Consider the following 14661-nt stretch of genomic DNA (forward strand, 5'->3'; position numbering starts at 1 on the left):
CTGGACCTGCTCCAACAGGTCCATGTCTTTCCTGTGCTGAGGACCCCAGAGCTGGATGCAGTACTGCAGGTGGGGTCTCACCAGTGCGGAGTAGAGGGGCAGAATCACCTTCCTTGGTCTGCTGGCCATGCTTCTTTTGATGCAGCCCAGGATATGGTTGGCTTTCTGGGCTGCAAGTGCACATTGTTGGCTCGTGTCCAGCTTTTCATCCACCAGTACCCCCAAGTCCTTTGCCACAGGGCTGCTCTCAATCCCTTCATCCCCCAGCCTGTATTGATACTGGGGCTTGCCCCGACCCAGGTGCAGGACCTTGCACTTGGCCTTGTTGAACCTTATGAGGTTCACATGGGTCCAGTTCTGGAGTTTGTCCAAGTCCCTCTGGATGTCATGCAAATCTTCATCTCTTTAAGAAGCCTGACAGTAGAGTGGGTGTATTGTAGGTACTATCAAAGAACTAATAATTTAAGCTAACTCATATTGATACAATGCATTGCATTTTGTAGGTTAAAGAAAGGGCATAATTCACAATGTACTATAATTGGTTAACTGCATCAGTGCCTCAAACGTGTTGTTTGCAAATTGTCAAGTATTATAGCTGGAATAAAAATATCACTACATAATGTGTATATTTGTATTTTTACAATGGAAAAGAAAGGAAATTTCCCCTTTGCTGCTACTGATCAAATTACAGTATATAACGTGACTAGAAACCTCTTCTGAAACTAGGCAACCGTATTTTCCGGATAGAAGTTCTACCTCTGAGTAAGTTACTTAAATCTTTACTATCTCATAGTCTATCTATTTGTAATATAGGATGATAATACCTTCTTAATTATGTCTACTGGGATTTAATTAATGTATGGACATTACTTTCAAAAATGCAGGGTGTTGATTATTGCTTTATAATGTAGTGTTAGATTTAAAAATTGATGAGAAGCAATAAAAAGCTAACATGCTACCTTGTTTGGACTGCAAGTGCCATTTTGAAGTATTACATAAGCAATAGCTTTCTTAATTTTCCACTCACCAAAATCCATGTAATTACATTTTAGTGTAATAATATGAGCGTATGTGTTAAACTCGAAACACAGTATGGAATTCTGCACTGTTCAGAGGGGATTAGGTGAGCAATTATGTAGATTGGAGATAATCTAAGTCAAAGGCTAAATACAGACCTTGGAAATTATTTTGCCTCAAGTAAAACTGACAGTTGAATTAAATGAAAATTTTGTCAAAGACAACACATGAGTTTTAAGAAATCTGGATGCAAAGTGCTCTAAGGCATACATCTCATTTGTAGCGGATGTTGTACTGTGAGATAACCCTATTCATACACCTGCTTATGTAAGCACTTAAAATTCATCACTAGCTAATAGTCCTTCTGCTCCTGATAGGAAAGTTAATCACATGCAGAATTGTATCCCTTCTTAATAACTCACTGAAACCACTTACTCTCTAATACCCAGCTGGGGCATCATGATGACTATGGCATCTAAGTTCAAAAGAAAGATAAATAGTTCAGACTGCTAGCTGTACAGGGCTTCCAGTCCTGCCTCCTTACTGTCATCATGAGGAGATAGTTGGAACATCTTCCTTAGGCCCACAGGTGCAGGTAATCTGAGTGTAGCCCTTAACCACTGTATCAGCCCTGGGTGTATCTCCACTGTTTATTTTCTGTGTATTTGCATAGCAACAACTGGCAGTGAAGTTGAATTTGGTGCAGCCCATGTTCTCTAGCAGACAGGGACAACCATGGCTGAATGAGAAGCAGCCAGTGCTGCTGAAGCAGGCAGCCAGGGAATTCTAGAGGAGGCTAGAGGAGCCTGGGACACAGCAGAACTCTTTTCCTCATGCTGTCGTAATGCATCACTAATTATCAGTGCTCTCAGGGGTTTTATTCAGGATGGCAGAGGATACATATTATTTGCATAGATTGGTCAGAAGGAATTAAAACTGTTTGTCTTATCCTTTAGCTAGGTCCCCCTAATCATTTCCCCTTATATAGCGTGCAGAATATTTTTGTAAGTCATCATTTGACTCTTTTTTTTTTAGTGGGTATTCATTTCAAGGAGGTTTTCAAGTGCACAGGTATTTGAATAACTCCCTATAAATAAATGAATTCTTCTAGCAAGTGAATTCTTGGACTGGGTAGCTGGTAAGTGTCCTTTAGTGTATTTAGGAGCAGTGAATCACCGTGTTCCTCCTATTATCTCTGTGAATAATGCAAAGTTTGTAACTCTCCAGTAGAAATACGCCTACTCATATCTGGGGGAAGGAATGCTTCCAAAGACAGGGAAGGATCTCTTCCTGCTTCTTTCTCTTTCTCTCTCCTCTGTGTTCAGATACCTATGTGAATGGCTGCTTTCTGGAGTAAACTTTCCTCCCACCGTTGCTGCTCCAGCCACACTGACATCCGCTAATGCTCTTTACAAAAGATGATTTCTATTTCTAGCCTGACTAGCAGTGCTGGGAATTAAAGCACGACCTCTTTCCTGTCAGGATAGTTGCTGGTGAGCACAGCAGTGTCTAATTCAACATGCAATCCAGAGCAGGGGAAGGGAGCTGCCACCCTGGAGAAAAGGGCAGATTTTCATCAGTATTTTAAAGGAATAATGTTGCAATTCCTTCCCATGCAAAGCAGAGGATGGAGATGTCATTTGTGATTCAGTAGGTGGCACTCTGTTTCTTGAGTCAGCGCCGAGCCAGTGCTCCTGCCTGGGCTTTGTAGAGCAATCAGATTTGTCTCTGGCTTTGGTTTTAGCAAGATACGTTCATTAAAGATCTGTTCTTGTAAGGCTAGGAAGGTTGGCCACGGTGTCTGAGCTAAATTCCATTGCTGGTGAGAATATTGTGGCTCCCTGGCATTTTCAGTTAGATGCATTTTTATTTTTGCTTCCTTTCTGTGCACTTTCAGGTAGCACCTCAGTTCAACCCAGAGTTGGCTGCCTTTCAGCAGAAATGAAAACATCCAAAAAGCTTTGTTAATTTAGAGGTGAGGTTGCTCAAGTCTATTTTCTCTTGACAGTGCAAACACTACAGAGCAAGAACAGAAGTTAAGGCCACAGATGTGCCCCATTCAGGGGCAGGTTTTGAATGCCATACTGACACAGTGATGCTGACCAGGGTAACCGCTGCAATTTACTATTTTCTCTCCAATTGGTCACAATCCTTCTGAGCTTATGCACTGTAATTGGTTACACTGCATCATGGAATAGTTTTGAAAAATCAAGGTTTATTTAATTTTAAGCAATTACATCCGAAAGCAATAGTCCTAGCCTGCTGTTACATCATGCACTAGACAGAACAGAAAGATGATCTAACTTTCTGGTCAAGACCCACAAACTAATACCTATGAAGCGTACATACTATCAAATCAACTGAGTGACACCAACTATGCTTAAAGAGCATATATTCTTGAAGTGTCTTTGCCACACTAATTCTCAGATGCATTCTGTTACAACTAAATAATATATTAGGAATTAAAAGATTTGAGGTAGCAGTGCATGTTAAAATGTGATTTTCAGATCTAAGAAGTGTGCATAGAGCAGGATGTAGTATAAAAAACAACTATGTTTGAACAAGACATCTGTTTTATATAGTGGTGGCTGTTCCCTGTGCTGTGAGCTGTTCAGTTGCACTGTGTCAACTATAATAAAACAATACATTCATATTTATTAATTTTTTATGTAGGCTTTTGAAAACAGGAAGAGAATTGAGAAGAAGACAGGATATCAGAGGAAGATGTCCATGAGATGCATCTCTGTTAAACTCTTTTTCAAGCCATATGAATAGCTTCAGATCTGGTTAGACTCAAGAATCAAATTCAGGTCCTAACCCTTATTTAGCCTTAGACTTCCGTGGACAAATCCCATTCTCTTAATTTTGCCATGCAGCTTCTCTATCTGCAAGACAAGGATAATGACTCTATCTGCTTCTCATGGGTGCAGCGGAGCCAATTTCATCACTGTCAGCTCTGTGGAATCCCTGGGTGAAAGGAACAACAGAAGTACAGAAAACATCGGTTATTAATAGCTGGTGCTTGCCCTTGCGTACGTTACATGCACCGTTAGTCAGTCTGGCCAATAATTTACAGGGAGTGAAAAGATGTTCCTCAGTGTAAATACAAAATGACACATGGATGATATTAGACCTCTGAGGTGTTGTGGTCCCTGAGAGTCTGTTCAGTCTAAATCCAGTGATGCCACCCTGAGCAGATCATACTTCATATGTGGGTAAAATTAAAATGTTCGGGAGCTGTGGAATCTTAATAGTTAAATTTTAACTTCTAGGCAGTTTACATTGTAGAGGCGGGTGAATTTCCTATGCTGGAATTGGTGTGCAGACCAAATTCTTCATGTTTTTCAGCTTTTTCTGCCTCCTTTGCAGAGTCCAAAGATTATCTCCTCCCTGACACCTTGGATACCCTTTTATTAGCAGGGGTGCATTGGATAAAACTGTGTTTTGTAAGTGATGGCTTTAAAGGTCAGAACTGAGGGGAGCCTGTGACAATAATCTTGAGTCACTAGTACACCCTTGAGGAGAACTGTGGTTTAAGAAACACCAGGCAATGAATTTTAGCACTTCATCTTTCCTTGCCCACATTACAAACCATGATTCTCTGTGGACAGTTTAGCAGTAATAGCAGACTGGGACTGAAGAGTGTGTGTGAAGTGAGTTTGAAGGTCTTAGAACTGGAACAGGAAGAAATGCTGTAAATCAGGATGTGGGACAGCTGACCATGGTATGACCATGCTTGACTATAAGAGACTGGGGTAGCAGGAAGAGCTACAGTCAGGCAGAGAGCATTTTACTGGGGTTGTGTGTGTGGAATACATCTTACTTAAACTGTGAGCCATCCTAGCCACTGCTGTCATTGTCCCCAGTTGCCACAAAGTATTGAAATCACCAGCCAGTCTAAAAATAAGAGGCACAAAAAACCAAAGATCTTTGAAGAAAGCTACTTACCTTTACATCTCTGCACGTGTGGCCATGTCTGTCTCATGCCATTAATTTGAAACTTGGGAAAAATAATTTTCTTTGTGCATATCTCCTTCTGTATCCCCTAAGGCAAATTAAAGATGGCTGGGAGGTTATTTATTTTCGGTAATAATATACACACTGCTTCCAGACTTCCTGCTATTGTGCGATTATCTGGATTAATCGACTAGGAAAGCTGCAGCATCATCTCAGGCCCTTAATAAGCAAGACCGCGACATGGATTTGTACAGTATTAATGCATATTACTGTGTGACATGGCCTTGCTCTTAGAAGCATATGGACAAATCTCATTGCTGAGTGTCTACCAGCACCAACTGTGCCTTTATACTAAGTGAAGGATTGCAGGCTACCTTGCCTGCAGGGGCATGGCACCTTGAGAGCAAGAAAGAGACAGTTGATGACATTTTTAGAAACCTCGTTAGTGGATACCTTTGCTCATACTGAAATCCATTCCCATCAGCCTCTGCTGAATGTTTCTGAGAATCGCTGGTGTGCTGCTGGTTTGTGACCCTGTCTGTACGTGTGTAATAGCTGGAATCTTAAATATGCTTTTAGGTGCTTTAAAGTGTTATATTCTTAACAGGGAGAGAGAATCTATACAGAGAAGGCTTTTAAGGCATATTCTTTCCATTTTGTTTTCCTGCTGAGTGTTTAATGAATCGGCGTAGTTGCCTCACTACAGTGATACTGTTCTGCAGCAGCTCAGTCTGGTCCAAGGCTCAGGCTTAAGCTGAGAGTTTAACGCATCGGTGTAGTTGCCTTACTACAGTGATACTGTTCTGCAGCAGCTCAGTCTGGTCCAAGGCCCAGGCTTAAGCTGAACAACTCTTTATCAAAGCTAGATTTTGAGGATCTTTAAGGCAAATTATTTCTCCTAAAACATTTCAGTGATTTTGACTGTAATCCATCAGACAGAGAAGCAGCATGTGCATGTCCTTCTTCAGCAAACCCAACAGTTTCCTTTGTTACATCATTGTAAATCCAGAGTCATGCTGTTGACTTCACTATTGAGATGATTGGTTTAAAGGAAGGCTCAATTCTCTCTCTTGTGTTAACTTGCTGTCATCTTTTTTATGGTCTAGGAAGTTAGGCTTATTTGGTACTCAAGAGATTAATAATAATGTAAACACCATGTTAATTTGTGTGACTGACTGGAAGAGCCACTGCAGCTTTCTGCATGTTGCATCTTCAGGTTTAAGCAACCAAACCTGGTAATCGGTTTGCTCTGTGTACTTTGCTCATTTGCTGCGACAAGTGCATCATAACACAAGTTATTTATGATACCTCACAATATTATAGTAGCCGCCCTGTAATATACAGTGTAGAGCTCATGAAATCTTGGCAGTATGAAATCACAATCCATTGGCATCTCTACATGTGAGACATTTGGAGGGGACTGGACCGCCACTATATTGGGCAATGAGGCTCCTTTGTGAGACTCCTCAACAAAATATGAAACCCAGGAAAGTTTTTATTCCTCTGTCTGGGTGAGTTGTGGTAACATTGTGTGATTGTGTATCTTTTACACTAATACCTGGGGAAAATCTTGAAAAAAATCCCAAACAAGTGAATGAGGAACTATATTCAGACTGTGTGTGCCTTCAAAACCAAAAATGAATGTTGTTGTAACACCCACTGGATAATGTTGACTTGCCACTAAAGTGGAGACAAGCTTCTTGGAGACTGTGCTTCATGGAGCAGTAGTTAAATGTTGTCATTGCTTACTTTAGAAATGAAATAGGTATTTCCAGGTACATGACTCCAAGCTTTATTGATTATTTCTGTACAACAGAGGAGTCTAGCGAGTGTGGACTAAACTCCTAAAGTCCAGGCTCAGCGTAAGCTTGGCTCAGCAGGAAATCTAAACTGAACCTTGTAGATCACAGCGCGGTCTTCAGTTCCATCCTGATCCCAATGCTATCAGTGCTAGCTACTTCTAAAGAAGGATCAGGCAGTAGGAGCAAGCCTGATGATTTTAACCCCAAATGGCTCTATTGGCATACGAACTTTGAGGCCTTCCAAATCCTTGTTCTCTCTCTCTCTCTTTACCTAACAGTCATTGTAGTAACTGCAAGTATGTCAGTCTCCTCTTGGGTGGCTCTAAAGTCCCAGTCGAAGTTTTCAAGTGGGCATGTCCAGCCATGTACTCAATTCCTTTCTGAACCCTCTAAGCCAGAAGATGAGTGTTCCTATGATATTAAGTACTTAATTAGCAGCTTGTGCACTTTGAGTACATCAGGCAGACTAGCAGAGCATAAGGAATGAATGACAGTAGAGATGTATGAAGCACATCAGTTCTGTTGACCTGGGCTCCCTGATCTCCTACACTATAGCTGATCTCGCATGTCTCTGTCTTGCCGTCCAGGTTTTACTGGGATTTGACCATGCTGCTCCTGATGGTAGGGAACCTGATCATCATCCCTGTGGGCATCACTTTCTTCAAGGATGAAAATACTACCCCATGGATTGTCTTCAATGTGGTTTCAGACACGTTCTTCCTCATCGACCTTGTCCTCAACTTCCGAACAGGCATTGTGGTGGAGGACAACACAGAGATCATCCTAGACCCACAGAGGATCAAGATGAAGTACCTGAAGAGCTGGTTTGTGGTGGATTTTATCTCCTCCATCCCTGTGGACTATATCTTCCTGATCGTTGAAACCCGCATTGATTCTGAGGTGTACAAGACAGCCCGGGCACTGCGCATCGTACGCTTCACTAAGATCCTCAGCCTCCTGCGGCTACTGCGGCTCTCCCGGCTCATCCGCTATATTCATCAGTGGGAGGAGGTGAGCAGAGGCTGTGATGCACTTGCATCCTAAATCTTTTCTCCACTTACTCTGGTATTACACAAAAGTGCTTTCCTTGAATGTCCATTCTCCTACTTAATCCCAGTGTGAATGCTAAAGAATTGTGTCTTGAGTCTAATGCTTTGCATGTAGCAGGTTCCCAAGAGGACCTTCAGCATATTGTTACTTAGTCACTTGAGACTGTACTATATGCTTCACAATCATAATATATATAATCTGTGGGCTGGAAGGAGAGTAAGTACAGGTGGACCCCCTGCAGGAAGTGTGTAGTTACAGAGCTGCTTGTGACTGGAGCAGTTAGCCAGACAGTGGGGTCTTGCCCCCTCAGAGTCCCAAAAGGTCCAGAAAGAGCTCAGGGGAAAGGTCTAGAGACAGCTGATTTGCAGAACCTGTGGCATTTGTTTACCCAAGCATCTTCTTTTACATACTTATCTCTTGAATAAATGGCTTGGTGATGTATTTATAACCTTCTTGCTTTCTAAATTCTATGACACTGTGTTAACGGGAAGAGGAAAGAAGAGCAATCTGCAGACAAATAGGGTCTTTTTAAAGTCTGGTGAAAAGCAAGAGCCCTACTACCCCTGGAACCTGTGCTGTTCCCAGGGGAGTTCCAATACACAGACTGAGTTGTCAGGCCTAGTGTAAGTGAAGCCACAACATTACAAGCAGCTTGAAAATTAGTTATTTTTTCCTGTCTCCATGCTCTCCAAAGCAGAGAGAAAGCTCCCTGCAGCTTTCTCCACATGTCAGGAGCATATTTTCAGGACAAGGAAAGCTGGTCAAGGCAATTTCATCTTCCCATACTTTCTCCTCTGCTTTGGAGCAGAGCCTGGTGCAGAGCATGATCTAATGCAGAGTGTGCTCCTGGGAATGTGAAGGGAAAGCAGCCATGCAAGTCATGGCTAGATTGCACTGAGCTGTCAGAACACTAATTCATAGAGCTGAACTGTTTCCTCCTCCCAGCATCACAGACTCAGAGGGAGAGCACTGGTGCATACTTTACAAATTTCAGGCTTCATCTTTGTGGTGTTATAATTTGTGAATGCTTCACTTACAGCAGAGCATAATGCCTTGTTGAAGTTTGGGATGACATTGTGCAAGGTGCTGTTACAGATGTATAGGGAGAGACGGCTACAGCCCTGAAGAATTCACTACTAGGTTAATTTGCTTCATAGCACAGGCAGGCAGGAAGTGCATAGAGAGATGGAGATAAATAAAGCAAAAGTGTCCTTCCCAGTGTGACTCAGTAAGTCAGAGACTTAGCAGAGCAATGAAGTATCTCCAGGTCTGTTGTCTTGTCCCTTGGTTGCATTGCTTCTCTGTCCTCCAATCCGAGAATGCTCAGGAAAGGCGAGTTGGTGGTTTAGGCTGTTGTTAAAGTAGCTCCTTCATACAGATTTACATGTACCCACCGCAGTGCAGAGCTCTGTGCTTGCTTGCTCCTTGACTTCTTTTCCATGAGGTGGTTGAAGAGGATTTAAGTATATTTGCTGTTGAATGTTCTGAATTTGTTTTAAAAATAGTAAAATGAAAGCAGATCAGCACCCTTTCCCTGTCTTGCTTCTCATACAGTTTCACTGAGCAGCCATTTCTAGTTTCAGTCTTGCAATAATACAAATTGGTGGGGCATTTTTCCCTTTTGCTGGCTGTTGTGGGTACTGGGGGACAGCACAGCCAGGCACTCTCTGGATCGCCCCTGAAGAACAGACTCCCTGGAGTGATGCTGTGCTGCAAGTGGAAGGGACAGATGGTGTTGGATTGCAGTTTGAGACTGCAATGCAGACTCTGTTATGCATTGCAGAGCCCAGCAGAGCAAACGTGATAGTCCTTTTTTCAAACAGGGCTCGACCCAAGCAGCAGTTTCCCGGAGAGACTATGATACTGGGAGGTTTTCCACATTCTCAAATGGGGGAGGGAAGCAGAGAGAAGGGGTGATCCCTTGTCATTGGTGCAGTGCATGCTACAAAGCAACAAGGAGACAGGGAAAAGAAGTGCTTCTTCATCTTTGTGTAGGAGTAAATGGTTGTGCTCCCTGGAACCATACTGACAGTTCTTTCTTCCTCTTACTCTGAAGTGCCTACAGATAATCTATCTCTGCGAGTTCACATTAATCTTTCCTCACTGCACAGATCAGCAGTGGTGATCTGGAAGTGTTAATTCCTGTAGGATGGAGCACTGTTGGACTAGACTTACTCTGGGTGAACAAAAGGGGCAGGTTGCTGTGCAGAGGTAAAGAAGGAGAAGGACTGTTGGGAGAGGGGGTTGCTGAAGACTTCTGTTCTCCTTTGTTCCTCCACACTATTCCACTCTATTTCTTACCTGCTAGGTAGTATCCTTCTCTCAGGATCTTTGCATATGACCAGATAAGCTAAAAAAGACTTGTGAGTAGGGCACGCTGGTTCACTGGAGAAGAGTATGTATGTGAACTACAGACACATGTGTAGGGCAGTCTGAGGCAGAGTTAATAAAGGTGGATGGACTAGTCAGCGTGCAGTCTTGTGTCTGGATAGAGCATCCCTGCTCACCTGTACTGAGCTGATGCAGTGACTTTTGATGAAGCAATTGCTGCTGCCTTGTTTATAACTAGTGCTGAGGCTCTGGGTTCTGCATGAGGAGGAGAGGGGGATCCAGAGTACGCAGGGATGTTAACCTACTTACTTTGCCTCCTAGATGAATGTTACATCAGTGCATTAGTGTAACTCTGAGTGAGTACAGGGATAAGTGGTCACTTCCTGAGTTCACAGTGAGCCTCTCTGTTTCTTCCCCTGCAATTGTCCATGCTCTGCATGAATTTATCACTCACCCTGCAGTGAGGAGAGAGCAGCCTTCTCTAAGGCTGCAATGCTGTAAAACAGCCAGCCACTCATCAGTTCCAGATCAATGCTAGTCATGAGTCTGTGGGCACAAGAGCCAGCGGTTTGAAGTGCCTGCACCATTCTGGCTCAGCAGCGGACTACTCTGACATCGTCCCCTAGATCTGAAACAAGTGCTTTGGGGACCACAGCTGGGCAAATAACCTAAAGAAAAACAAAAAGAAAAAAAGAAGAAAAACAATCTAATGCACTCATGTTCACTGGAGTATGAAAATAAGCTTAATTCCAAATGTAGCAGTTTCATTTGCATTATCCATTTTGCATGAGTGATCCAACAAATGAATTTACTAGTAAGGCAGAATATAAATAGAGTCTTTTTGAAGTGTCTGCCTTATCTACCCTGCAGTAGGAAGCTTGATTGCAATGTAGGAAGGCATACTCGCACTGGCTAAAGCCTGGCTTGCCTGAATATCGTATTATAAACTTCAGTGTCTGGTAGTTCCCAAGTCCATAGGCAGAGAACCAGGAGAGCTGGCATAGTCTGTGTCTGGAGCTGTACTGCCAGGGTTACAAAAACATGGCTATTCCAGTCATGCCTTGTTCATACCCACAGAAGCTCTCGTCATCTTGGCCTTTGAACGACTACAACAGCTCTTCAGGGTATCTGGTTTGGTTAGGGGTTCTTCACTATGTGAACATGGAGGCACATTGTCACTTACAGAGTCAGGGAGTTGGGCCTTCACACTGTTGACTCTGAGAAACTGTTCAGAGAAAGCAGACTCTGAACATTAACTACAAACTTTATCCCAAGGTCACCCAGCAGAAAGAATAAAAGCAGAATAATACCATGTATCCCATATACTCAATCAAAATGAACCAATGCAGTTCAGATTGTGAGTTAGACAAAAAAACCTCTAGGTTTTCATAGGCAAAAATGATTGTTTGGGTTTTTTTTTTCTAAGAACAATTTGCTGAGCTTTCCCTGTTTTATGTACAGCACCTACCCCTGTGTTTGGTGCCAGGATGCAGTAACCTATATTTAGGATCGAACTATTTTGACTTACAAACAAGGAACATTTATTGGGACAACAGTAAAATCCTACTCCTATAAATTGGTTTCCAAATAGCACATAGGCTACGATAACCAAAATATTTTGATTTCAGTATCTATGTGAGGGATTATGATGGTAAGGAAAGGAACTAACTGGTTTTGATATATATCACAATGATAAGGTTATCGTAAGTGAGGATTTTTTGAGGTTTTTGTCAGAAAAAAAATAGTTTTGAATTTTTGCAGCTGAAACCTGAAGAAAAGGACAATTTGGTGATTTTCAAACTACTACATCAATGAAAACTTGAAAACTTTCCTGAATGCTGTCTTTTTCCATATTACATAGGAGTTTTAGAATGGAGGGAATGCATCCTCTCAGGTCTGTTACTGGGTACAGATTACATCATCTGAAAGATGACATTACTTTTAAGAAGATTCAGACATATTCTGAAAATTGATTCAAAGGCTAGAGGGCCTATGTGGAAGGACTAGGAGAGAGCTTCCAAAGACTATGAGAATATGGCTCCCAATTGATTTTCGTTTTGATTTGAACAGCTAATTCCCTTAGTTTCTTCTGACCTATTTGTAGCCTTCCTTAAATTAAATTAAAATAACATGGCTGGTGGCCTGGGGGATGTAATGTTAGGCCAAATCCATAACTGGATCCTGAGAGGGGAGGAGCTGGGCAAATGATTGTTCTTGAGTAAGACAGCAGGGTCCCATTCCATAAGCAGTTCAAAATAGCTTAGCAGATTTTTTATCGATATGATTTGCAATTCTGTCGTGTTAAATAGCAAGGCAGACCCATGAGAGTAACTCATTAAAACCTCTGGCCACCCTTGAGTAAAATCAGACTCAACAAACACTGGTAATGTGGCAGGGAGGGGGAAAATGGGCTGGGTTTCCTCCTAAATTTGCATTACCTCATTTCTGAAGGCAGCATTATCAAGCTTTTGTCTTTAATGTCATTACAGGAGCTTATTAGAACCATAATGCAAGTTACAGTAATTTTCATTCTCAGTGCAAAAAGTGACCCAAAACTGGAGCATCTTTTCCTTTTAGAGAAAAACCTGGCTGCACTGAAATCGATGGCAAAAAACTCTTGTTGACATATTAGAAGAAGGTTGTTCAAGATTTTACCACAGCCTTTTACATTGAACTGTTTTCACTTGTGCAGCACAACATCCTTGTGGAGGGAGGACAGACAACAGAAGGAAACAGATCTTCGCCATTCCTGTACAGGCATTGCATTTTCCCTCACTTGCCCATGGGCAGCTAGTGATCCATCCCCTGCCCTGTGCCATGTTACGTTTCAGGAGAAAGAAACCTAAAAAAGTTTTTTGGTGGAGTTTGTCTTTAGCAGGAAGTTCTACTGCTATAATGCAAATTAAGCTTCCCACCTGGGCAATGGGAATACTGTTTCAAAGAGAATATCATAAAAAATGGGTTATAATGAATTATAAGGAGCCAGGCAAATATTTGAATAGCTGTGCAGCTACAGAGGTTGCCATGAAAAGGAAAAAGCCTTTTATTTTTTTTACAGTCACCTTCTGGCAGTGCATAATGTGTCTTCTGTCAACAGGATGGTATGATAGGGGGAATAGATGGCTTGAGGGGTTGGGATTAGGACACAGAGCCATTTGTCTCTAGGTCAGTAGTTCTGATCCAGCTTGTAGCAAGTAAAAGTCATTTGCTGTCTCACGGGTGTTTTTCTCTGATCTGTTCTTAGTAGACAGGTGCCTGTGTGACAAAATCATCTGGGGGACTGGCCCTGGTAAGCCTCAGGCTCTCTGTAGCAGTAGCAATGGGGTTAAATTCCCCCCCACATCTGAAGTGAAGTCCCCATTGACCAAGGTGTAAGGCATCTTAATAAGAGGGTCTTGCCTGTGCCCAGCCTCTGGTTCTCTGTGTCACAAGGGCCATCAGTCTGGGCTGTTATGCTGGGATGGAATTATAAAGGTTTTCAAAAGAGAAAGGCTGATATCCTAATGATGTCTAATCACTGTGATAGTTGGTTGCTGCTCCAGCCTTTCATTTTCCTCTTCCCTCAGACTCCTCCTAGCCTACTCCTTACGTGTCCCTTCACTGGACACTGTGGTAAGTTTGCCTTTCTCTTGGGGACCTCATGTCTCTGTATTTCTCTGCCAGCACCAGCTGCCTCCAGCTCAATGCACATATCTTGCCAGCTGCCTGTCATTTTTCTTCAGGCCATTGTTTTTGGAGGGGGGGTTCTGACAGGCTTTATTATTGCTGTTGTGTTAGAAAAACAGAGGGTCCTCAAAGGAGAAGTGCTGGAGTCTGGCATGAGGATTCCTCCTGCAATCAGTGTTGTTTTCTAAGATTTAATACCATGGAGGCTACACACTTTATTGATGGGGCACGCTCAGCTGCAGTGATGTAGGGACCCTGGGCCCTCAGCATATTGACAGAGCCTGCCATGTTGCTGTCATATAGGTGACATATGAGGTGTTGTGACCTACATCAGATATGTTTGTAGCAGGAAGAGGGGTCTTGACAACCCTGTACTCTGATTGCAAAGCTTAAGGAAAACTTCTGGGAGCCTTCTAAATCACAGAAAAATCCTGTAAGCTCAGGAACCAGCAAGGGCAGTGCCCACTTCCCTTGGATGTCTGGGAACACAGATTCACGCATCAGTAGGGCTGTGCCCCATAGAAAAAGCACTGTGAAGGCCAGCCTGAAAGGGCTGTACCCTCTGTGGAGCTGGAACTGAGCACCTCAGGTTGTGTATGTGCCCTAACTGGCCTGCACAGTGCTCTACATAGCTTTGTGTCAATACATATATACATATATGATATATGGTGCTGATGTTGGGGGCAGCCAATACAGCTTTTGAAGCCATTCAGAGGGAGATTCCTGTTACCATTTGGGTTGCTGATCCAATGCCAAATCTGTTTTTATCTTTTAGCAGTATGGGAATCATGTTCTGCCAAACTCACCCTATACTTTAAGGCCAGTGTGTCTAAGGCAC

The 14661-nt window shown here is 42.7% G+C and overlaps 1 protein-coding gene across 2 annotated transcripts in view; it reads left to right on the forward strand.

The window, feature by feature from the left end:
- Nucleotides 1-14661, forward strand: part of HCN4 (hyperpolarization activated cyclic nucleotide gated potassium channel 4) — a 104148-nt gene that overhangs the window by 22959 nt on the left and 66528 nt on the right. For both annotated transcript variants that reach the window (XM_075043993.1, XM_075043994.1), the window contains exon 2: nt 7364-7787. In XM_075043993.1, the coding sequence (XP_074900094.1) occupies nt 7364-7787 (424 nt within the window). The remainder of the gene's footprint in view (nt 1-7363; nt 7788-14661) is intronic.

The sequence above is a fragment of the Buteo buteo genome, chromosome 13 (assembly GCF_964188355.1).
Source record: "Buteo buteo chromosome 13, bButBut1.hap1.1, whole genome shotgun sequence".
Lineage (NCBI taxonomy): Eukaryota > Metazoa > Chordata > Aves > Accipitriformes > Accipitridae > Buteo > Buteo buteo.